This window comes from Phoenix dactylifera, chromosome 7, assembly GCF_009389715.1.
Source record: "Phoenix dactylifera cultivar Barhee BC4 chromosome 7, palm_55x_up_171113_PBpolish2nd_filt_p, whole genome shotgun sequence".
NCBI classification, from domain to species: Eukaryota; Viridiplantae; Streptophyta; class Magnoliopsida; order Arecales; family Arecaceae; genus Phoenix; species Phoenix dactylifera.
In genome coordinates, this window is record NC_052398.1 from 10,985,734 (window position 1) to 11,011,337 (window position 25,604).

Genomic DNA, 25,604 nt, shown 5'->3' on the forward strand with positions numbered 1-25,604 from the left:
ATTTGAGTGCTTTGAGATCTATGCAGCGGATGATTCAACTGTGGATTCGTCTCTTCTCTTTCTCCATCTCATGTATGAGTGGCAACGTCATCTAGGAAAGCATGCAGAAGAAAAGAAAAAAATCAAATAAAAATGTGGGAGACAGCCCATAGTATAAGGGAATTAGAAATCTATGTTGGTGGATATTGGTTTGGAAACCACGATTATAGCCCATCGAATGAGATTGTAATCATGGAACATTTTAATATTAGCATCATTTCTATGACCGTAACATGAATAAAAATTATTTTATGCATTCGCCATTGAATAACAATTTATAGATGCCTTTCTCCTCCCAATTGGCTTATTTCACTCTTCCTCTCCTAACCCACTACCACCCTCTTTTCATCAAACTTGGAGGGCTTCGGCGACTTAAGCACAATCGATAAAGTTATTTACATCAATTGGTGAACTTGCTGTACCCTTTCCATGGCCCATATATGATCCTCAAGAAAGCGTTGGTTAGATAATTATTTAAAAGTTTCAAAAAAAATCTAGGTTTTATTGATTTATTTTATAAAAAAATTATTATATTTAGAAAGTTCATCACTGCTTTTCTAAAAATTTTTTCATGAAAGACATTATTTTATTTTTTTCATAAATTTTCCTGTAATATAACAAGATCTAATAGAGGATTATTTGATTCAATGCCTTGTATAGTTTCAAGGATCCAAGAGATTGTATCGTTCATCTTTGAAATATGATAATTTGAAAGAACTCCATCGTCTGATTCAGTTGCGGGAGATCATTTCCCGCCAAAATTTGTAGCCAAGCATCCGGAAAATTACATGTGCAGATCGACCACGCAGATATTAATCGTACCCAAGTCTAACACGGTCCTGTCTTTTCGTGGGCCCCAGCTGACTCAGTCCTGAGCCGTCAAAAGTCAAAAACGCTTTCCCGGCAATGGTCTTACTGTTAGCCGCCCAACAGCAGATTCCCCTGGAGGGCTAAAACTGTAAAACAGCAATACTCGGCTGAAACGACGTCTCTTACACTTACATTGGTGTTCATCAAACTGACGGTCCAGATTGGTCGCAAGGCGCCGGACCCTCGAGACCCAATGGTGACACGTCACTGTCATAAATATATATAATTATAATATTATTATTCAAAAGAAAAACTATCTTCCTCTCTTCCGCCTTCGTGCCTTCAGGAAGCCTTCCAAGGGATTAGGGTTCGTTTCTCCTTCCTCTTCAGAAACCCTAATCCTAGACCAAGCCGAGGGTTTACGCGATGGAGCCGGGTGGCGGCGGAGAACGGGGCGGGTTCCACCGCAACGAGGCCATCTCCGCCGTCCAGGACGAGGAGCAGCTCTACGGGGAGGACGAGGACTACGAGGACCTCTACAACGACGTCAACGTCGGAGAGGGCTTCCTCCACGCCGCCCACCGGAGTGACGAGCCCGGGGGGTATCCGAGGGAGGACGGGAGCAGGAGCAACCCCGCGCCGCCCCCTCCGCTGCTCCCGCCGTCGGGGGATGCGCCGGAGAAGGTCCAGATCCCCGGGATCGCTGGCGACCCGAAGATCGAGAGGCTGGTGGATAGATCTGGTGGCTTTCAAGAGCAAAGGTTCCGGGGAGGTGGACAATCGGCGGTGGCGTTGCGCCTCCCGGCGCCGCCGCCTGGTGGAATTAGGCCTGAGTTAGGGCAGTCTTCTGGTCGACCCGGCGAGATCCAGGGGCAATCGAGGAACTCTGGTTATGGGAACGAGGGTTATCAAAGACAAGGGGGTGGCTTTGGAGGTGAGGCGACGCAGGGAGGAGGCGGGCCAGCGGGAGGAGGGAGCGTTAACGGTGGAGGAGAAGGAGCTGGGGGGACTACTCTCTTCGTGGGAGAGCTTCACTGGTGGACGACGGACGCTGATCTCGAGGCAGAGGCCAGCAAGTACGGGCAGCTGAAGGAGGTGAAGTTCTTCGATGAGAAGGCGAGCGGGAAGTCGAAGGGGTTCTGCCAGGTCGATTTCTATGATCCAGTGGCCGCTGCAGCGTGCAAGGAGGGAATGAACGGGCACGTCTTCAATGGCCGGCCCTGCGTCGTGGCGTTTGCATCGCCGCATACTGTTCGTCGGATGGGAGAAGCTCAACTCAAGAATCAGCAGATGACATCCCAATCGTCAGCACCGCCTCAGAAGGGGAGAGGAGGGGGAGGGGCCCCGATGGGTGGGAATTATGGGAGGGGCGGCGGCGGTAATTGGGGGAGGGGTGGCATGGGGAATCGAGGGCCAATGGGGAATATGAGGAACAGGATGGGGCCTGTGGGTGGAAGAGGAATCATGGGAAACGGCGGGATGGTTGCTCCACCTCCACCGATGCTCCATCCTGGTGCTATGCTTGGTCAAGGTTTTGATCCAACTGGTTACGGAGCAGCGGCTATGGGGAGAATGGGTGGTGCATATGGAGGCTTTCCTGCTGGGCCAGTGACAGCTCCATTCCCGGGATTGATGCCTTCATTTCCTCCAGTTGTGGCTCCTCATGTGAACCCGGCCTTCTTCGGGAGAGGAGGGATGGCCGCTAGTGGTGTTGGGATGTGGCCGGATCCCAGTATGGGTGGATGGGGAGGTGAAGAGCAGTCCAGTTACGGGGATGATGCTGCTTCAGACCAGCGGTATGGAGAAGGAAGCCATGGGAAGGATCGGGGTCCTGATCGGGATTGGTCAGGGATTTCAGATAGAAGGCATGACAAGGGGAAGGATATGGGTCCTGGGCAGGAATGGTCGGAGAGGAGACATCATGATGGAAGAGAAATGGGTAGGGAGAGGGAGAGAGAAAGGGGGAGGGACAGGGACAGAGAAGGGGGAATGGAGAGGGAAAGAGAGAGGGAGAGGGAAAGTAATAGGTATCGGGATGACAGAGACGGTCATGGAGATCACTACAGGCACAGGGACCGTGAATTGGAGCTGGATGATGACTGGGATAGAGGACGATCATCGAGGCAAAGAAGCAAGTCACGAGAGGTGGAGCATTCAAAGAGGCGGCATTTATCATCTGAGTGAAATGGTGTGTTAGCAAATTCCTTAGCTAGGAAGGAGATCAATGATTTGTGGGCAAGTATGTCAGTCACTCTTATTTATGTTTTAGACTTTTAGTAATTTCATGCCCATAGGACACGTGCAGAGGTTGCTTGCAGGGACCTGTTGTAGCTATCATTTTAGATATGTAAGTTTTCTCTGTCGCTGACATCTGTGTCTTTAATGCTTATCTTGTTTGTAATCTTGCTTTGTGACTGATGTGCTTGATGACACTAGTGCATCTTGTAACCTTTTCGTGCAATTTTATGCACGATGTAATTGTACTTTATTAAATTAATTTATTCTCAATGCTCAGTGCATTCTTTTTGCATACAACCTGAGCTTTCTTCAGTGGCAATTTTCTAATGGTCTAGACTTATGATACCACTTACCAGAATGCCAATGATATATGAAATTCCTTTCTAGGGATGGTTAGTTAATTTTCTAAAATGTTTGAGAACCTTTTTATTATAGATTGCCTAATCCAATAACTTTTATTTTGGTCTCAGCAGATATTGCTAATTGCACAAACTTTTATAAGTGGTTCATCATTGTTCAATCTAACTCTTAAAGTTTCATTTTATTGAACATATAATGTGCGAATACATTACATATTTTTGTTTCTGATGTTAAAAGACCGGATATGCATTTTTTTTGGTCTTTGGGCTGTATTTTCGCTCATCCGTTTGGTCCTTTATTGATGTAATGTTATAAGTAATGACCAGCCAGTACAATAGTATTTTGGTCGGTTGACCATCACTTATTGCACCTTTTAGCATGGTAAAGGGACACAAGAGACCATGGTCGGACGATTTAGGACGTCCCAAGCCGTACTGGCGGCTTACCGGGACGGTTCCAGCAACCAAATTGAGACGCTGTCACCAGAGGAGTAAGAGAAGGAAAAAGAGGAAAAGAGAGCGAGAGCGGGGGAGGGAGAGGAAGAAATAGAGGACGGCCAGCGGGGAGCCTCCACGCGGATGAGGCGGAAGTCGGAGGCCGAGGAGAGCGGAGGTCGGGGCTCCACCTTCGGTCCCTTGTTTCGTTCGCAGCAGGAGCCCGGAGTGGGGACTCTTTTATTTTTGCACATTTTAAGTTGAAGTTGGCAAATCCTTTGCCGATTCTACTTTATTTTTTTTAATATATATATTTTTAATTTTACGATATTTAAATGAAGTCGGAAAATGATTTGCCAACTTAACTTAAAAATCATAAAATTTTTTAGCGGCCAAACTTCTATTTCAAAAGAAATAGAGGCCCGACCACGGCCTCCGCCTCCTGCCCGGGCACCGGCCTTCGCCGGCCTTCTTCTCTCTCCCTCCTTCTCTCCCCTTTCTTTTCTCCCGTTTGCTCTCTTCCCCGCTTCCTCTGCTGTGTCGGTACAGGCTCGGCACGGCACGGCTTGGGCCCGTATCGACTCATACCGCTGGGCAACCGGTACGGTGCCAGGTAGTGGCACAGCAGACTGTGCATGAGATGGTTGGCACGTGCTCTTCTTTTTCTTCTTTCCATCCTTTTTTCCCTCCCTTCTCTGTTTCTCTTTTTTTTAATTTTTTTAGTTCTTTTCCTGCTTGGAAAATATCCCACAAAAAAAAGAAATGTGCAGCCTGCAGGTTGCTAGCATGTTTCTTAGATCCATAAATGGTTTTGTGCAACAGAAATTTAGATCTAGCACTTTGCTAGTTTATGCAGTCTTGAATCACCATTTTGGAATACCGCCATCTTCAAGTCCTCTCCACCTGAAGAAGATAAGAGAAGCTTCAAATATATGCCTTGATTGAAATTTTGTCAGATACTCTTTTTTAATTTTTTAATAAATATTATTTGGTAGCCAATGTGTACAACACTTCATCTGGTGTTTGTGCATTCAGTTGATTCTGCCTCTCTTATTCTACATGCTACATGCCATTTGGTAGACAAAGAATAGGTATCGTTTTGAGTAATACTTGCTTTTTTGATTAGTCAATCTTTCCCTTTCTGAAATCTACTCAATTTATGTTTGAAACGATTCTGATATGATCGAATAGTAAAGCTTTCAGTTTTTGTTAGGCTGTATGCACTTATCATGGCTGATCGTTATGATAATAAACCCATCCCAGTTCATTAACTGAAGTTGTAGAACAGCTATATCTTGGGCATAGTTGATGAATGAATTTCTTGGTGACAAGTGAGGTTAAAATATTTGTATAAGAACCCACTTTTGAAATATGGAAGTAGTCCTGATGATTGGAGGCTATGACATGCATGGTCAAGACATGTTGAGAAACATGAAATATGGGATGCTATATGTGATGTTCTTGGCTCTTGTATGCAATGTGGGGTGTGCAAAATTTGTCCGTGCTATTAAAATATGCTTGTGTCTGTAATCTAAAAACATCTTTATGCTCTGATAGGCTAATAGAGCACAACTTTGGCTCAACATTCCAGCCTGTTTTGTTTTTTATCCTTCTGGACACTCCTTTATAACTCAAGCACCTAGAACATATTGAGAATGCACTATGCATTTTGGAGAGATTTAATATGAATAGAACAAAGTTAAGAACTTTTGTAAGTTAATACTATGCAACCCCATATCTCATCTTTGAACACAAGCATTGCTGTTGACAGCTAAATGACTAATAGACCTGTGCTACTTGGCCCGCTCAAGCCTGAAGCCTTTTGGGTACGCATGGGCCAAGATTTTATGCTTGGTGGGCTGTGCTAGGCCTGGAAAATGAACTTGTCTGTTAAACGAGCTGGACTCAAGCTTGGGATTAAAATCCGATGCGAATTTTTTTAACCTAGGTCTTTCAATCCTAGGGCTAGTGTGCCACTCTCATTTGGGTATTTGGTTCCCGGTTCCTTACTTATTTTTTTCCATCTTTGCCCATATCTCCTCTCCTCCTCTTTTCCCGTCTTGTCCCATTGCTGCCGGCAACCATAACAACCACCACTGAAATGAAGGCTTTGGAGGTGGTGAAGGTGGTGGGGAGTTGGCCCTTAGTTTTCTTTTGCATCTTCTACCTCTATGCTGTGATGGTTCGCTCTCTCTCTTCGAGCTACCCTCTAGGATAACTCCTCATGGTGCACCTAGTTTTCCCACACCTAGTATTCCTATTAGTCTCAAGTCTCCTAATGCTTTCTACTAGTTTTGGTCCTTGTGTTGTTATTGGAATGCCAACTTTTTGTTATTTGGTCCTGGCCTGCTTTTGTTAGTTGTCTTTTAGCCTTTTTACTTCTAAGTTGGTACCTTTCTTTTTTTTACCAAGTTCGGTCATCAAGCTTTGAATTCACTTCTGGAGCTTTTCTTGAAGTGTGGCTTTGTATTTGTCATAATTGATATGTTTTCTCACGTTGACATCATCCCAATCTTAGGTTTGAGAGCCTATTGTCGTATATTGAGTATTGAGTCCTGGTCCAATTGTTTGGCTCGTGGGGCTCTTGGCATCTTTTTTGTTGATTTCTATAGATTTTGGTCCTCAGGACTTCTTTTATCATCTTGCTCTCTTTTAATCTATTTTTAAGTTTATAGGAGCCTTTCTCATGGTGGTTCTTGGTGTGCATCCGTCTTTCATTAGTGTGAGCTTACAACTACTTTTAGCTATTTTATATTTTTTGGATTTCTCCCCCGCTCTATCTCTATTATATTGAAGTTATCCAAACATGATGGATTGAATCTAGAAATTTGGAATTCTAAACCCGACTTTATAAGTATTTTTGAAGCACTTTTAGCATTTTTAAAATCATTTTTAATTATTTTTTGTATTTTTTAAAAATTGGGAAAAGGGGTATGCCCAAGGCCTTGCTCGAAGCCTGAGTAAGCGTGCGGCTTGGGCCTGCAAAACATGGTCGAGGGCAGTGGCTAGCTGGGCCTGGGCCTAACTAACTTGAGTTACCCTTTAGGTAGAGCATGGCCCGATCCATGAACAAGTCTAGCGATAGCAACTGTATATAGTTGCAACTTTTGAGACGTAATCTCATTGGCACTTGATATATCTGGATTAGGTTGATGTAAATTCTTAAGCGCACTCACTTTCCCTAGACTTGACATTTCTTGTTCCCAGAGAGAGAGAGAGTGAATCAATAGGAAGTTTGTTTGTGGCGTGTGCACATGGGTGTGTCTGTGTGTGTGCATAAAAAGTGTATGCAAAATATTTACTTTTTACCATGTTCAAGGGGTGGTGATGTACTAATTTGGAATCTGTTAAAGAGAATTGAATGGTAAAGACGAAAACATGCAAGGGGGGTGTGTATAAAGAGTGTATACGAAAGATTTATTTTTTTTCCTGATGTACTATATAAGGATACTATTAAAGAGATTTGAATGGAATAATAAAGAGAAAAAGGCAAGATATCTATTGAAATGGATGGGGGTAGAGGGACAATTGGGAAGTGGTACTGTGAGAATTAGGATCATCGGGTGGCAATAGGAAATAAAGTGGCAAGCCTCTTTTTTTTTAGAGAGAGAGGGGAGCAGAAAGGTGGAGACAATAATCGAGACATTAAGAGAGTGAGAGAGCAATTGAGATGGGAAGCCAATATGGAGGGGGGGGAGAGAGAGAGAGGCGCCTGCATCTAGTTAGAGATTGGTAGTTATGGAATCCGATGTCTGTGTGCATGAGAGATTTTAGGGATGGAGAAATCAGTTCATCAGGATAATAAATGGGCATTTTTTGCAAGAGAGTGGGAACTCATTGTTCATCCTCTCTCCTTGGTGGGCCTCATCTTAAAAATCATGAAAGAAGTAAAAAGGAAAAGTCATTGGTGTGCAAGAGAAGTCTCAAAGAGAGAGAAAAGTTACAAAGAGGCCAAATATTTACTTGGTGTTTCATGTTTGTATATACTTGTAGCAAAAGATTGAAAAAATGTTGTTTATTTGTGAAATAATTTAACAGAGAATCTTTATGAAATTCAGAACTTTTATTTTCTTAATATGGCATATGTTCGCTGGCAAGTTTCTTGCAAAGCTGTAGATTTCACAAGTTTAGCATGTTCTAATATTTAGAAGTGGAAAGAGGGGATTTTGAACCATAGGAAGGAAAGGAAGCTTGTTTTTTTTCAAAAGAGTTTTAAGACCCAGAATGCTAATAGAAATCTGATTCCAGGTTGTTCTGAAAACTCTAGAATACTTTGAGCAAATAAAAGGTGAGGGAAGAGAGTTGAAGAATGGCAGGGGGAATGTAGACAAAAATGAAAATAGGGGAAAAAAAGAAAATAAAGTAGAAGGAGATGTGGGAGAAGGAAGTCAAACATCTGCAAATAACAAAATCCCTGTCTCAGTTGCAGCCGAGCCCTTTAGCAAACAAAGTGTCAGTCCATCCGTCTCGCTGGTTAGGAATCTTTTTAGGATTTTATGGAATAACAATAAACGGAAAAGTGCGGTAGATAAACTATATTATGAGGCAGCACTTTAGGGACCACAACAGTAAGAAAGTTAGGCTGACATTATTGGCTGGCTGGTAGACACCATAGTGCCTTTAATTCCAAAGTTCTTAGTGCTGTTAATCCCAGTTTTAAGAAATGTCATCTTTTTCTATGGAAACTTTTGAAACTAAAAACAAAAAGGTCATTTTTGTTCTGAGATTGTGATTGCTGTGACAGCTATTCTCCTTTTGACCTTATCTGGGTCCTCCGACAAAAGTAGGCCAGAGAGTAAGTCTCCACATATGCCTTAGTTGGCTGAATGAAATCCGGCTGCAAACCCAAGGGATATGATTTTCTTTTCATTTTATCCTGTGTTTCTCGGTGGAGATATAACTATGCCATGGGGTAATAATAATATTATTGTTTGGGTGATTTGACAACAAATATTATGTAAGCCAGCTTGTTTGGATGTACTTTGCTGGATAAATTATTTGTGAGGAATGTCTGAAGTTTTGGATACTCTTGGTTCCACTGACAACTGCTCATTTGTGTATAGGACAATGAACTTATTTTTCCAGTTATGGATTTCTTAAAGAATAAATATATATATATATATATATATATATATATATATATATATATATATTCTCTCGATTTCAATGTAATAAGTCACTTAGTCATGAGCATGGTACTTGGGGGATTTGGAAGCAACTATTGCATAGGTGGAATTGGGTACGAAGTATCTATAATTAGTCTTGATCTTTGGTTAGTTGTACCTTTAAGTTATACCCATCATATGAAGTAACATAACCAGAAAGCCAGATCCCGTTTGTGTAGAATTAGCTTTATGAATTCCCTATCATTTTTGGACAAGGTGTTTCATATGTCATTTCTAGATGAGAAAAATTGTGTTGTCTCTCAAGCTATGAAAGGTAGATAGCTTGAAGGTAGATGATTTTGTTTGGGACCGTATGATGATGATGATGATGAATTTTAAAATTACTGCAAGTGAGTATCATGATTATCACATAATTTCTTCACAGAAATCTGCTGTCCCTAACCATTATGAAGTACTGTATGAACAAGCCAAGCCCCATTTATATAATAAATTCTTCCTCTCTATTAGTTTCAAGGAGTCGTCATATCATTGCTAGATTCTCCTAACTTTAAAACTGATGCTAGTTTCTCATGATTATTGTACCACTCTGTTTAGGAGTTGATATGAAAACCCCTCTCACATATCATTGCTAGGTTCTCCTAACTTTAAAACTAATGCTGGTTTATCATGATTATTGTACCACTCCGTATAGTTGATATGAAATGGGGTTTTCACTTTTCAATTGTTAACCCAGACAAGGTTTTAAGTACTGTATGCTGGCTCGACACTGGCATAACATGTGACATGCCTTACCATGTCGATGCTTGTTAGACCCTGGCATCATAGTGTGCAAGCACTGGCGTTCTGGGATACAGTTGTGCCATGCGCCTGTAGGGCGGTAGGATCTGCATGCCTACCACATGGTTGGCACCTTCATCAACAAATTGAAATTACAACTGATCCGATGTCCATTTTTGATGTATTCTTGCTTGTTACATCATAATCTCCTCCGCCATCAGACTTGTTCCTGTATTACCTTTGTTCTGTTTCCAGCGTCCAATACAGATCTTGTTTTGCTTTATTAAGAAAGGATGACCCATGCAATATTAGTCCATTTTTATTTGGAGTGTATCATCCCTTATGGCCTTTTAGATTCTTCGAGTCTGACTTATGTTCATCTTTATTCTATTTCTGGTCCCCAATTAACCTTATTAAGAAATAGTTCATCGGTCCCAGGCTCCTTAAAACTGGTTCTAGGTTTTGATCAACTTACACATATTGCATGTCCTTATGTTTTAGTAATGCATAAATCTGATATATTGACTTTCACCAATTTATGGATGCAGCTAGGCCAGCAGTTGGAAATGGTTTGGCTACAGTAGCAGGTCCCTCTTTATTGAATGGATGCTGGTCTTCTTCCGAGCTTACAAACTGAGTGATGTGAAATGATGCATGTATTCTGCTCCAAAACCAATTTAGTAACTGTCCTTTTGGTTTGAAACCTTTGGAATGTATTGAAGTGTTGTAGGAGATTTCACTGCATGTAATGTAAGATTTTAGTTAAATGACAGGAAAATGGTCTTGCTGATTTGCACCTGTTAGTGCAATATCTGACCACGCACTTTCAGAAAGTGATGGTGAGATAGATCTTTGGTCAGTGCTGGTGGAGCAAGATGCTGTTCTTGAGGTTTCAGACTTTGTTTGTTTTTCTTTTTTAATGAATGATGATGATGAAGGAATTTGCTGAAGGCATGGTCACAGATGCATAGGTCTCCTTGTTAGATGTATGATAAATGTATGCAAGACTCAAGCTTTTTGGAGTTAGCAGAGTGCACAAGGTGATTTTTTTGACTATCCTGATATTTTCTCCCCTCTTTCCTTGTATGGATGAAGAGAAAGACTCCCACCATTTATAGAAGACTCTGAGATCGTTGAATACAATTATGATTTGTGTTATATTCCTTTTATGTTTCTTGTTGAATCATGCCCCTTGGAGCTTGTACGAGATTTTATGCAGAACTTTGATGAGCCTGCTTGGGCTGTTTATGAGTTTGCATTGTGAATGGTGCCACATAATGAAGCAACATGAATGGTGCAAGAAGTTGAGTGACTTTTTTGAGCGACTTTTCCCAGTTGACATAGCATTGCTCAATCCAATTCAGCTATATATTGTGCGATTTCTTTTTCTTAGAAGTCTGCTATCACATTTGACATCGGAGTCTTGTAATTTTTTCTAAAAAAATATGTGATCTCCATATGCTATGTTGGTAGAAATTTGGATCTCCACCATCTTAGTCTCTGGGAAGACATCAGGATATGTTTGCTTTTAAGAAGTCAGTCAGCTTTTAATCCGCAGATAAACCATGACTTGAAAAATTCCTTGGGACCAGCTGCTAATGTAATCACTGCCTCTTGGATCCCGGTGTTAGTCATGGTTCAAAATAAAGATTTGGGTATCCATACCATTGCCATACTGCTACAGGTTTCAGTACAGTTAATTCATGACATCAATATTTTGGTCGCTTCTTGTGTTAAATATTGGTTTGTTACTGATATGGTATGATATGCGAGATGATACGGAGAATCATGATATTAGCTTAATGGTCACCAAACCCTAAATTTCTCCAAAAAAAATGCAAGTTTAACATATTCTGAGGCCTTTTACAGGTATCCAGAGATTTTTCCCCGGGGAAAGTCCATGTCTCAGGTCAACCTTGGGATTGGGACTTACCTTTTTTTTTTTCTTTTTTCAAGAAGGAAGTTTTGTGTGAAAGAATTGAGGCTTCAAGGCTCCACAATATGCATATTTCAAAAAATTAGGCATTTTCATTATATTATTCGCAAAATTGCATATAGATAGGATGGAAAATTTGCCTGAACTGTAACTGTGACTACAGTCTACATGCAGTGTCCCAACAATTTGAGGAACATTTTCTCCAAGCATATTTGGTAGTTTAGATTGCAAGCTTGAGGTAGAGGCGGCAAAATAAGTAAGCAGTTAGCCAATCTCCTATTATATAAGAGTTTAATAGTTTATTTTCGTCTAAAGTACATGTAGCCAAAGACGCTGTGGAGCAGTTGTTATCACGTCAGTCTTACTAAAATTTCTTTGCTTCCTCAAAGACTGGGGTAGCATCATACTTTTAAAAACCTAATTTAAAAGCTTGTTTGGGTAATTCAACAGGATTGAGCCAAATTTTCGGCTAGATTAATAAATCAGATGGCCCATTTTAGCATGGCTCTATCAACCAAACATCTTCTGGCCTAAATCCCATGGGAAGGAAAAAAAACATTTATGGGTCTTTTCCTCTTTCTGGAGCCTAAGAGGTCTATAGACTAAGGATTTAGGCTGGGATTTGAACCAACGCTTAAAAGATGTGAGTTGGACAGACCAATAGACTCAATTCTTCCAAAATTTTCAGATGAGTCCTATAGGAATATCTAAATAGACTCTATTTTTTTTTTAAATATTACATGCCTTCAAACACAGAAATAGATCGATGAGATAGATCATGAGAGGTGGATGTTTCTTATCAACCAATGCATTTAGAGGGGTGATGACATCACCCTTATGTAGGTGATTGAAGGACAAAATTGTTGATCAAGTTGTGAATGAGTTTGTTAGTACTCGGATGTTCATTCCTCTTGAACTTCCCATGGCTCGAGACCGACAAAGCACCAAAGAATAATAAGTTTACCATTCACCTGAGCATTTATCTAGGAGGGAAATGACATTCCTAATCTTCTTTTTCTATGTTTTAGCTCAAAGAACTGTTTGATTTATATGTTTCTATAAGCAATCCTTCTATGGTAAATTTTAATCATTATTTGAAGCAATTTTGGGGGTAAGCGTTAACTCCAATATGTCATCCTCATCAACTATAAAAACATTAGGGATGAGAGCCACATTCAGCCACTCCCCATCTCCGAGCAGTTGGGAATGAAGGATAGTAGTTCAAGCTCATCACTTGGGGATGATCTACACCAAATTTAATGGAAAAATGCTCCTCTTCAAGGATTAAGGCTAGAGACAGCAAGGCAAGAAGTACTACAAGAACATCTGGTATTGCTGATGCTTTTTAATGCATTTGCCAATGCGAAAAAGTGTCGCAAGTCAGATTTTCGAGGCTTTCTAAAGCGTCACAAAAGCGTCGGCAATGCTACTGTGGAAAAATAATTTTATGATGCTTTTGGTTTGCATCGAGTTATAACAAATGACACTTATATGCATTGCTAATTGCCAACGCTTTTTAAAAACGTCGGCGCTAAAGCATCTTATATTAGCAACGCTTATTTGCGTTGCTAATTAATGACGCAAATTAGCGTTGCTAATGTATATTTTAATGACGCTTTAAAGCATCGTTGGTATAAAAATTTGCCAATATTTTTTAATACTGGAGGCATAAATTATTTTTTTTAAAAAAATTATTTAAAAAAATTAAAACTCTGTATACAAATATATATACACCAAATACATATAATAGAAATTATATAATAACATATGTAATATATATATAAGCAAAATTTATATGATTACATTTACATTGTCGAACATTATTGAAAGTCAATTTACAACTCAATGTGCTTTGAAAAATATAAAAATATACACATAAAACTCCTAAAAAAATAGTTTAAGAGCTATCAGGGATCCATGGCATCATCATCATCTTCTCTATAACCACTGAAAGTATCAGGAACTTGCAAAAAAAAGATAAAAATTTTAGAAGTTGAGAATACAAAAATCATAAAGTATTATAAATCATTAAGCTCATATAAAAATATACATAATAATTATGTAAAATATTCAAATAAACGTAGTTATTTACCTCACGAGGGACAAACCTATGCAATAAGGATGCAATCTGGTCAAGCTAAGTCATCAAAGATTGTATCTTTATCTGAGGCTCTGCCTCATCTTCTCTATCTTTGCCTTTAGATTACGAACCTTTATAGTGCTACTATAATGTCTAGCATCTTGGATATATTTGCTCCCTGCAGACAACTGAGTAGGAGTAACTCCAACACCATAACCCCTCACTTGACCATAACGCTCTGGTCCCATCAATTTAGAGAACACCTGAGCTTTGATGCGACCGATCTTACCAAATGATGATGACTTTCCGATACGCTCCACAATAAGGGATATAGCCATATTCTATATTTAAGAAAAAAAGTCACATATTAATGTTTGAAAAAAATAAAACCACAAATTGTTGGCCAAATCGATTATCAATACATACAACTATCTCTCTTGACTCCTTCCGCACAAAGCTGCCATCTCGATTGGTATGAGTCATCTTGTAGAACTCCACCTCACCAGGCTCTCTATCATGCTCTTCCATCTATAATAAAAAATATGTGTTATATGATACATCATCCATAATACGTGATATATGATAGAAGATACATGGTTCATGATGCACATTATATAATTCATGATACGCATTATATGATACATGATATATGATACATATTTCAATATGAAAATTAAAGTTTCAATTTGAATTTAAGAAGTCAAAGAGTTTTAATAAAAATCATAAGTATCACGATAAATAGTACACGATGTATGATACATAGTTTCAATAAAAAAACATAAGTGTTTCAATATAAAACAAAAAGTAACCGCTTGAGAAGAGTTCCAATATAAGTGTTTCATTGAGTAGTTTGAAAAATGACAGAGAGTTTCAAACAAATATACAAATTTATCTCTACGCCTCGCATAACTCTTGGAGCATGATGGGTGAAGAACCGCTTGAGATGTTCGTGCAGCTTTAGCAATATCGAAATATGTCTAGCAAAAAAGTAAACAATATAATATATTCGATATATATATTTGTAATCTATATTAATAATAAATATAATATAAGGTATTGAGAGAGTATACACAATAAGTTCTCTCTCGAAAAACTAGTAGGAAACAAAGCTTCCTCCACTGATGAGGATATATATCAGGAGAACACTTATGAGCAACCCCCTCCTCTATCATACCCTCGCCCTTGTAGTCCCTGTTCAACTTCTCCTTATATTCTTTCCATTTGCAGTTGAGGTACTTTAGCTCTCAATCATGGCTCTCTAAAAGAGGCACAAACTTACTCTATACCAAAGTAAAGAATGTTATAACAATATTACATCAAAAATTATAATTATGATAGTTAGCATATTAACATACAATATCAAATTTAATTTTTTACCTATACAACTCGTAGAAGCTCAACCTTATATGTAGGAAGCATATGATTCAACTTAGGATAGTTGAGCGGATACAACTGACCTTTTCGCACAACCGATCCTAGAAAACTTGCTAATATGCTTCCAACCCTCTTAATGGGTTGCCTCAGTTTGTTGCATTAAATGACAATCTTTTCACCCTTACGAAGCTGCCACACATTCCTTACTTGAGTGGCTTCCATCTCGTCCTCACTCTCTCTTGTCCATCTATGAAAAACACATAAAAAAAGCTATGTCCAAAACTATTAAATATGCATTAAATAAATTGAAGTCAAATGTAGTAAAATATTTAGATTGTAATAGAAATATAATATTTTAATTCAATTATTCTGGATTTGCAAGTCATCCATAATGATCTCCTCTCTGCGGTAATTAGTAGGAGGCTCGTGCTGGGACTGTAGCTCGTGATGCTGGGTATCGTGGGGCTGCTGGGACTGCAAGAATTGATTAGAAGGTGATTCAGCTTGAGAATGCTAAAACTCCATATCTCTGAATTATTTTCTTCGGCACATGATGTTATCTAGTATGCATAAATAAAAATTAATATCAGTTAAATAAAAATCAATACTGAATAAATTGATAATCCACAAGATCGTTTCTTGTGTTTATAGAAGCAGCTGTCCCTGGAATCCACTTCATATTCAAATCACGATCTATAGACGTTCAACTGATCCTTCTGGAACGAGTAAGAAAAGAAATGGAAGCAATAAAAATAAGAGGGATTACTTTAAATGACTCTCTGAGCTTTTGATGTAACTGGAAAAGAAACAATACAAGAGATCATAATTGTGATTAGCTTTTTTTTACAAACTTTTTCTCACGCTACTCCATCTAGAAAAGCTTGACGCCACAATGTATGCATCGTAAATATTTCTTACCATTAAGAATCAAGCATTATTATTCTCTCCTTTAATATCCGTCCTAACCAAACTTGTTGTAGCATTTAGTTAATTAGTTGGCACAACATTATAAGGCACAAGCTCTAGAGGAGGAGCTTGGGCAGTGGTTGTGTGGAACAAAAGCGACTGATAGTGGGTTGGGTAGGAAATATGGCTTCCAATGACGCTTATAAGTGTTATTTTTTTATTAGCTTCCAACGACGCTTATTTGCATCATCTTATCTCTCCAATCCACCACGAACATCAATAAAGTATCTCCGATGACTATATGCGTCGGCTAATTTTTGGCTTTCAACAACATTTGCCAAAAAGCATCGGTAAAATCCTGTAATCTATTTTCGATGCTTTTAAGCGTCGTAATATACTGATGCTACTAAAAAGTATCGAAAAATTTTAGTGCAGTAACCATATCCGACGCTTCTTTTTAGCATTGGCAGAATACAGTCGGAATTTTTTATTTTTTCTGTAGTAAAACTTTGCTTCCATTTCCCTGATCTCTTCTGAGTATGCCACTGCAATCTCTCTATAAACATCAACAACAATATATAAGAAAAATAGAAATCAAATACATTTTAGTAAGTTAAAGATTGATGCATGAATGACTACTTGTAAACAAGCGATTTCTTAGGCCTTTTATTCCACAGCACATACAGAGGATTGCATGGGTATCTGAGGGAGTTCCTCCAGGATCTTACTTTCTCTTTGTGCATGCTGTACTGGTGGCTATTCTAACCATCTCAAATGAGTCAGAGTAGAGGCTGGATCTGTATCCAACTGACATCTCGAAGAATTCCTTCCCCTTGTCATGCATCCTTCCATGATATCTTTGGGAACTCCATGGTTTGCGATCTAGGAATTTTTAGAGCAAAACATAATGGTATAAACTAAATGGAAATAGAGAGGGGATAAAGAAAAGCAATTTATAATGGATGTTTTAGAAACGCTTGCTCATTCCATAAGTTTAAATGCTTACATCTGAGAGTAAGGAAGTCCATTAGCCAACGGTCCATGCTTTAGCAATCATGCTGAGATCATGGCCTAGAAATTATATTATACTGCAAAAATAGTTCATCTTTTAAACTTAAAACTGACTCTTTATGATATTCTATAGTACTGATCAACCTATATTTGCTAGTTACAAATTAGCTATAGATCTTTGGAACTACTACAATGATTAGGAAGTTAATATGCCATTTAAATCTATTTAATTTCAGAAAATAAAATTGAATGAATGCTAATCATGAATACTAGTGTTGCTCGTTAGCAAAACTTCAGGTATCCTAATATGAAAGAAGCCATAATCCTCGCAAGCCTTTGCAATATTTTTGATAGTGGTGGATTTTGAGGACCCTTGGACAAGGCCCAGGTCTATGAGAGGATGCTTGGAGTGCATGGTTGGGGTGTGACTGTGAATGTAAATATTCATAAGTGTAGGCTAAGATGGCTTGTGGAAGTGGACGAGGACATGTTCGGAGGCTGACTCAGTTTGCTGGTGGCTCTACTACTTGGGAGTCTCTTGAACAGCAAACTAGTGCTCCCTTCGCACTAGCAAGCGGCACTAACCAGTATGGGGATCTCAACAACCCCACTGGGGTAGCTCTTAAGGGGCGAGGTTGTATGGACCCAGGATTGCCCTTGGAGAGCAAGTCTGCTCCTTCCAGTTAATTCAAACACTCATGGGAATGGTGCAAGAGCAAACTGCTGCATGGGCTAATATGAGGAGGACGATGGAACAGCAGAAGCAGCTGATGCAACAGTTTATGCAACAATAACTGCACTGGTAACAGTAACAGTATCATCAACAGTCTCCTCCCCAAAAGCAAAGAAGTATCGGGGTCTAGCAAGAGCATCGTGCTAGCTTGGAGGAATTTAAGAAACTTGTCCTGCCGGCCTTCTAGGGTGCCTCTAATAATCCTTATGGGGCCAAAAACCGGCTGGGTGAGATAGAACAAGTCTTTGAGGTGTTGAAATGCTTTCACGAGGAGAAGGTTTCTTACCTCTCCTTTTATTTTATTTTATTTTATTTATTTATTTATTTATTTATTTTTGGTACATCGGCGGCTCATATCTGAGGAGTCTGAAAACAGCCAACAAAGTCAGAAAACAAAATGCTGCGCAAAGGCATAGGCACAGCCCCGTGGTCTAGCCAGAAAAAACCTTCTGAGTGATGAGCCACGAAGGAAGCAACCCAGTCTGCAGCATCATTCGCCTCCCGATATACGTGCGTGGCTTGGTAGAAATCAACCTCCTCCAATGCTCTGCGAATATCATGGAGCAGCGGCCGGTCCTCAGCTGAGCACCCCCGTCTCCGGATCCACTCGATCACCGTGGTCGAATCCCCCTCAAGGAGTATGCGACCCGCATCTAGTACTCGCCTTGCATAGGAGATGTGGGGGGCAAAATGGATCGTTCAACCTACAACTAAAAGGCCGCCTAGTTTTGGCCCAATAAACATCAACGTCAATCAGCTGAATTCTCACTTCGGCCCAGAGTCAGTTCGACTTCGAACTCCGCCAAAAGACCCACCAGCTTCAAATATTTGCCGACTTCTCCGACCAAGTTCGGGGTGCCTCCGGTATTCGCCGACCCACCCCGACCAAACTTAGGGCATCTATCTCAGTAGTACCACCCGACCTTCGAGCTCGGGGCACTCCACCGAGCACACCTCGGAAAGCCGAGCCACTCTCAGTACCCGTCAAGCCGACCTCGTCAAACGCATGATGCGACCTTTCAACGAGCTCGGCCTCGCCAACGACCGTACCCATGTGTGCGCCTACGCCCACTTACATGGCCGTACATTACCACACTACCATGCCACGTCTTCATAGCCGGCCTTCAACAGTCAGACGGTACCTTGACTACTCCGGCCATATCTTGCTGTGACTGTCAACACCCTACCATTCTCAAGAACGGGCAGTACTATATGCCACCAACCAATCTAAGCTGCGCGCCATCCAGCTCAGAGCCACGCCCCCTCATGATGAGGGCCGATAGTGCCTCTACCATCTGGGCCTCTCCACCAGGACTATAAATAGCTCGCTCAGGTAACTTCTAATGGACTTTTGGCTGGACCAAATTTACCCCACTCTAAATTGATCGTCGGAAGGTCCTCATCGGAAACACCGGTGAGGCTTTATGCAGGTCCACGGCCATCGCATAGGAGGTGGCTCCCGTCTTCTCCTTCCAACTACCGGTGGCTCCCTCGACTCCACCAGCATGGTCACCCTCGGGCCAAATTTGAACCACAACATGAGACATCCTTACAGGCCGTCCGAAGCTCAGCGGTCACTACTGACGAGTCAAAAATTCTCCGCCCACTTACCGCTACAAGTCTGGCGTCGTGATCCCTGATAACAAATCTCACACCTCCGTAGCTCCCATCCTCTGCTACGCTGCCATTGAAGTTCACCTTGAGAAAGTCAGAGGTGGGGGCACCCAGGATACCAATATCGTCTTGGACGCTGCAAGAGCAGAATAGGGGCCCCAGATGTCCCTGACCAACTTAGCAGGTGAAGTCTCAATGGTGTCGGTGATCTCTGCCGCATGCCGTAGAGCTCGGTCCGTCACCACCCTCGGGTGGGGGCTGTCGTCGTCAAAAATCTATGTATTCCTTCATGTTGCAAGGAGAAGCCCGTAGTTGGTGGAAAATAGAAGAGGAAAGGTCGGGCGTAGCTGCTGCACCTGTTACAAGGAAGCCTTTGGAGTGGCCTTTTGCAAAAAGTACCTTCCCTTCAACCTCCGGTACTAGAAGTATGAGGACTTTGGCCACCTAAAGGAGGTCAATATGATGGTCGCTCAATATGTGGCCAAATTTGAAGAGCTAGCCGGCTATGGTTTAGGATTAGTGGAAAAGAAGAATGATCAGGCTTGAAATTTGAGATTGGACTCAGAGCCCAAACCAGACAACATGTATCCACTTTTGAGCTCTCTACGTACAAAGTGGTGGTCAACAAAGCATTAGTAGTTGAGAAGGGATTTAATGAAATACCCAGGCAAAAAAAGAGATAGGATGCTGAAAAGAGGACCATAGCTAGGAGGACGACGGCAGAGGCCTAGGACCCAAGGAAGAGTTTATGCACTCACTTAGTAGGATGCTAATGCCTCCAATTCTACAGTGATCTATTTACTAATGTTACCTTCACTTTTACCATATTTGATAAGTAAATCTCATATAAAACTTGTGTTGGGATTAACTCAAAATGAGAATGTGTAATGGGTATGATCAAGGTATCATCTAATTAGGTCCATGTTCTGTTTGACCCTGGTGTTATACATTCTTTTATATTTTTCCATTTCATTAGGAGAAATAATAAATTCTACCTGTGCCACTTTTTTGATCTAGGAGTCTCCACTCCGAGCAGTGACCTTATTTTTGTGGATTTTATCTGTAAATCTTGCACCCTTAGCATCAATGAACAGAGAAATGGTGGTAGAGCTGTTAGTGCTGGAGATGAAGGATTTTGATATGATCCTCAGCATGGATTGGCTAATAGCATATCAAGCCACTATGGTTTGCTTTAAGAAAATAATAAACTTTCATATTCCAGATTAGCTAAAATTTAGCTTCTCAGGCAGTTGGTCATATCCTCCATTAAAGTTAATCTCGACTCTACAGCCGAAAAGCTTCTAAGGGATGTGAAGGATTCTTAGTTGTTGTAAGGGATATTCAGCAAAAGGAATAGAAGTTGGAGGATATCCCAGTTGTGAGGGAATTCCTTGACATCTTTATTGAGGAGCTTGCAGGGCTACCCTGAAAGTGGAAGATCGAGTTCTCTATTAATTTGGTTCCAGGAACTAGTCCCACCTCTAAGACTTCATACAGAATGGCTCCCGCTGAACTGAAAGAGATGAAGGAATAATTGCAAGAGTTACTGAATAAGGGTTTTATTCAGCCTGGTGTATTTCCTTGGGGTGCTTTTGTGCTATTTGCAAAGAAGAAAGATGGAAGCTTCTGGCTCTACATTGATTATTAGGAGCTGAAGAAAGTAACAGCACAGAATACATACCCTTGCCAAGAGTTGATGATCTATTCGATTAGCTACAGAAAGCACAAGTCTTCTCAAAAAACGACCTTCGCTCTTGCTATCACCAACTAAATATTAAGACGGATGATGTGCCCAAGATAGCCGTCAAAACAAGATATGGACATTATGAATTCTTGGTCATGCCCTTCAGGTTGACTGATGCACCTACAGCCTTCATGGGCCTCATGAATAGGGTGTTCAAATCCTATTTGGAGCAATTTGTGATGGTATTCATTGATGATAGTTTGATCTATTCCAAGAGTCAACAAGGGCATGAGGAACATCTAAGAATAGTGTTGTAAACCTTTAGAGAAAAGAAGTTCTAAGTAAAATTGTTAAAGTACAAATTTTGGCTCGATAGTGTCGCCTTTTTGGGCATGCAATTTCCAAAGATGACATTTCTGTTTACCCAGAGATAATAGAAGTGGTGGTCAAGTGGAGTCAGCCTACTAATATATCCAAAATACACGGCTTCCTTGGACTAGCTGGCTATTACCAAAGATTTGTTGAAGAATTCTCTTGCATCATTGTATCTCTATCCTGTCTGACTCAAACATGGATGAAATTTGAATGGATAGAGGAGTGCGAGCAGAGTTTCTAAGAATTAAAAAAGCAATTGGTGATAACTCCAATGTTGACCATTCCATTTGGGATAAGAGGTTTTACCATTTGCAGTGATGCCTCTTAGAAAGGCCTAGGCTCTATTTTGATGTAGAATAGAAAGGCAATATCTTATGACTTCGTACAACTAAAGCCTTATGAATAGAATTATCTTGCCCATGATTTGCAGCTAGCAGCTATAGTTTTTGTCCTAAAAATATGGAGACATTATTTGTATGCAGAGTTTTGTGAAGTCTACACTGATCATAAGAGTTTGAAATATATTGTCACCCCAAAAGAATTGAAAGTGAGGCAGGTAAGATGATTGGAGCTGCTAAAAGATTATGACCTCACTATCAATTATCATCCAGGAAAAATGAATGTGGTGGTAGATAGTTTGAGCAAGAAGTCCTCGGGTAAGTTAGCAGCTTTAATTACTTCACAAAAGACTATCTTGGCAGATTTGGAGAGGTTGAAGTGAGTCTACATAATGCCAACACCCATCTCATAGTGCAACATACCCTAATTGAAAGGATCAAGGCATCTTAGGAAGAAGATTCATAGCTCCAGAAGATCAGGATGGCAGTAGAATCTAGAGCCTAAACAGAGTTTCGAATTCATGAGTATGGGTCTTTAAGATTTGGTAATAACCTCTGTGTCCCTAAGAATTCATAATTGAAGAAAAAGATTTTGGAAGAGGCCCATAGTTCTGCCTACACCACGCATTCTGGAGGCACCAAAATATATCAGGATCTAAGAGAGGGTTTTTGGTCGAGTGGCATGAAGCACAATGCCCTCCAAAATGTATCTCTAACTCTACTTTAGCTTGATATTGGCGTGGGTTATTGATCATTTTTATAAGCTTCATGGCCTTCGCGACCATAAGCTTTATTAGTTGGGAAGTCCAAGATATATTAGTGTGTGACCTACCTAGAGGTTGCTGAAAGAAATAATGACACTGTACATGGAGATGTATATGTCAAATTAAACCTTGAATATTCACAAAATATCTAGCATTATTATAATAGCAACTATTTTACAAATGTAGAGAAATTAGAGATGAGCATATAGTAGCATTTCAAAAAAATAAATAATTTAAGATGGGTAAAGAGAGAGTGACTACAAACTATTAAAATTATAGACATCGACAATGTGGTTATTGAGCGAGCCTTCTTCGTGGTTGGATCATTATACAACATGCTGATAGCCATGAATGGCTAACCATACCTAGGCTTTGTATAGGCGACTTAGTGGGAGCACAATTGATCACACCTTTTTCCATATGGAGGCAAAGAATCTTTCATATTACTGATCCGATCGGGGAGAAGGAAAGTTTTTCTCATCCCGCTCAACTCGAATTTCTTAAAAAAAAAAAAAAAGTTGAAAAATTGGCGAGGTAGGGTTTACATCCTATTTTCTTTTATTGATGATAAATTCAAGGTATATAGCCTCTATTTTTAATGGCGAGGTTCGCTCTTGCATAATTCGGATCGGATTTCTCTTCTAGTTCTAATAGAGATCACTTTTTTAAAATTGACATTACTAGTAAAAATAAACTTGAAAAACTAAAATTCTACAGGATGTAGATCTTGACTCCTACATAAAATTTGTTTTTTGTTGCTCTATCTGTTCGTTTTGGATTGGGAGATACATTTGATCAAATTTCTTTTTGAAAAAACAAACTTTCGATTTGACCAGCCTATTTCAAAGGCCCAAACGATTGAATTTGGGCATGATCACTAGAGGTGTGACCCCCTTTAGGAGGAGTATCACATCGTAGATCTCGAAAGTTACTCGATTTCAAAAAATAGATCATCTCAATCAGACATGATATGACTAAGTTATAGACTCCGAAAGTTTTATTCGTGATTCAGTTTTTTGATGTGGCAGATCTCACTCCTAAATCTTATTCAGCCCTATCTGTAGTGGCCAAAGCAGTCCACATTGAGTCTAATGATCCTTTGAATAAATTACTATAGCCCTGAGAATTATAAATCAAAACTAATATATCGAGAAAAAGGAATACACTATGCAAACCTACCAATTCAGTTCAAAAGAATCTAAAAATTAAATCTTGTTTTAATAAGTAATCATACGTTCCCTGTGTTATTTTAGAAAGTAGCAACAGCCATCAAAGTAGCGATGAGCCCGCCAAAGGCAGCCTCGATACAATCCTATGCGAGAAGAAATGAGATAAGAAGTTACAATATTTATTATATTTCTCTACAAATTCAGCTCCGATCCTAGCTTTTGAGCTGTAGCAAGAAAAAAAGACCTATGGTGGACTTTTTTTTCCTTCTTATAGGATTTGGTTTGGATGAAGTTTAATTGATATAGGGTCATGCTTAAATGGATGGCCAAATCTATGAATCCTATAAGAATTTCAGCATAATTTTATAGGAATAGCTGAACAGACCCTTAAAAGAAACGAAAACTATAATACTTGTAAAGACTTTTCAAATCGTAACATGGCAATTTTAATTAGAAAGCAGAAATAAGAGGATACAAAATTTTGCCCTTAGAAGTCTCCATTATAATACTAGAGACTCGCATTTGAAAATAAATATACAATCCCTTTTATAACAAATTGGTGCCATGTCTTCTCACCTATAATTATAAAGCCTGAATATGGATACAACATATGAACACATAACATGATGCAGACATATTCATACAGTAAATAATAAAAAGTAGGATACAATAAGGTTTGGATATATCAATATTTTTGATTGAGTTAGAATATATATATATATACATACATATGTACATATATACATATTTCATACATACATACATATCTATATATATAGAGAGAGATGTCTTCGGGACGAGGGGCTGATTAGAGGGGCCTTCGGGCCCCAACTGGCTAAGAGGATCCTTGCTATCCTATACCTCATGAGGTCATGGCGGATAGATTGGTTTGGACGGCCACTAGAAGGGCCAGAATTCGATCAGCTAATGTGCAAGTGGTGATGGGTGGGAAGAGCTCGAGGCGACTAGACGATGGCTGGATTTGGAAGTTGCAGGTCCACCCTCGAGTTGCTCTGTTCATTTGAAAGGTAGCCTAGGGATGCCTACCGACTAGGAGCATGTTGGCAGGGGGGGTTGGAATCTCTCTGTCTTGCATGGATTGCCTGGAGAGGAAGGAGACGGTCAGCCACGTCCTACTATAGTGCTCCCGAGCCATTCAAATCTAGAGGCGGGCATCCTTTCTCCTGCCGAGGCTCACTGAGTCTGCAGAGGATTTACTTCGGCACATAAGGACCGCCATGTGGGCTCCGAGTTCTACTGGCTGGGGTGTTGCTGGTGCTTATCTAGCTAATCATATTTGGCTGGATAGAAACGATAGAGTCTTCGAAGACAAGAGAGTCCCCTTGAGGTTTTTGGTGGATAAAGCTATCCATTAGGCCGCCGAAGTCATGAAGCTACCATGACTGTTTCATCTGAGTTGGCTAGGGACATCTAGGTCTCCCCCTCTGCTGGTATATCACCTAGATATGTCCTCATATCCTGGGAGCCCCTATCCCTTGGCCACCTAAAAATGAACTTTGATGGTAGTCTGCCAGTTGGCGAAGACTGTTATGGTGTTTCTTTTGTGATTAGGGACCATGAGTCCAAGCTGATTGTGGTGGGAGGGCGGCGTACTTTCAAGACTCAATTTCGGGGGCGGAACTTCGGGCCGTCTGAGAGGAAGTCTCCTATGCGAGGTGAGTACTGGAGACTAGGAGCATCATCATGGAGGGGGACTCAGAGGAGGTGATTGAGCGGATTCTACAGGAGGGGTCGGGAGTGTTTGACCACCCGCTTTTAGATGACGTCCGGAGGCTGTTGAGGGTGTGTGATACCTTTCAGGTTGTGCATGTGTTC

The 25,604-nt window shown here is 40.3% G+C and overlaps 1 protein-coding gene across 3 annotated transcripts in view; it reads left to right on the forward strand.

Annotated features, from left to right (window-relative positions):
- The first annotated feature begins 1,155 nt into the window (after positions 1-1,155).
- Positions 1,156-25,604, forward strand: part of LOC103721308 (RNA-binding protein cabeza-like) — a 31,379-nt gene continuing 6,930 nt past the window's right edge. Inside the window, exons 1-2 of one of the 3 annotated variants that reach the window (XM_039128280.1) lie at positions 1,156-3,088; positions 10,333-10,353. In XM_039128280.1, the coding sequence (XP_038984208.1) occupies positions 1,276-3,033 (1,758 nt within the window). In that variant the 5' untranslated portion in view covers positions 1,156-1,275 and the 3' untranslated portion in view covers positions 3,034-3,088; positions 10,333-10,353. Of the gene's footprint in view, positions 3,197-10,332; positions 10,735-25,604 lie in introns of those variants that run through there. The other 2 variants (XM_039128278.1, XM_039128279.1) reach the window with 2 other exon arrangements.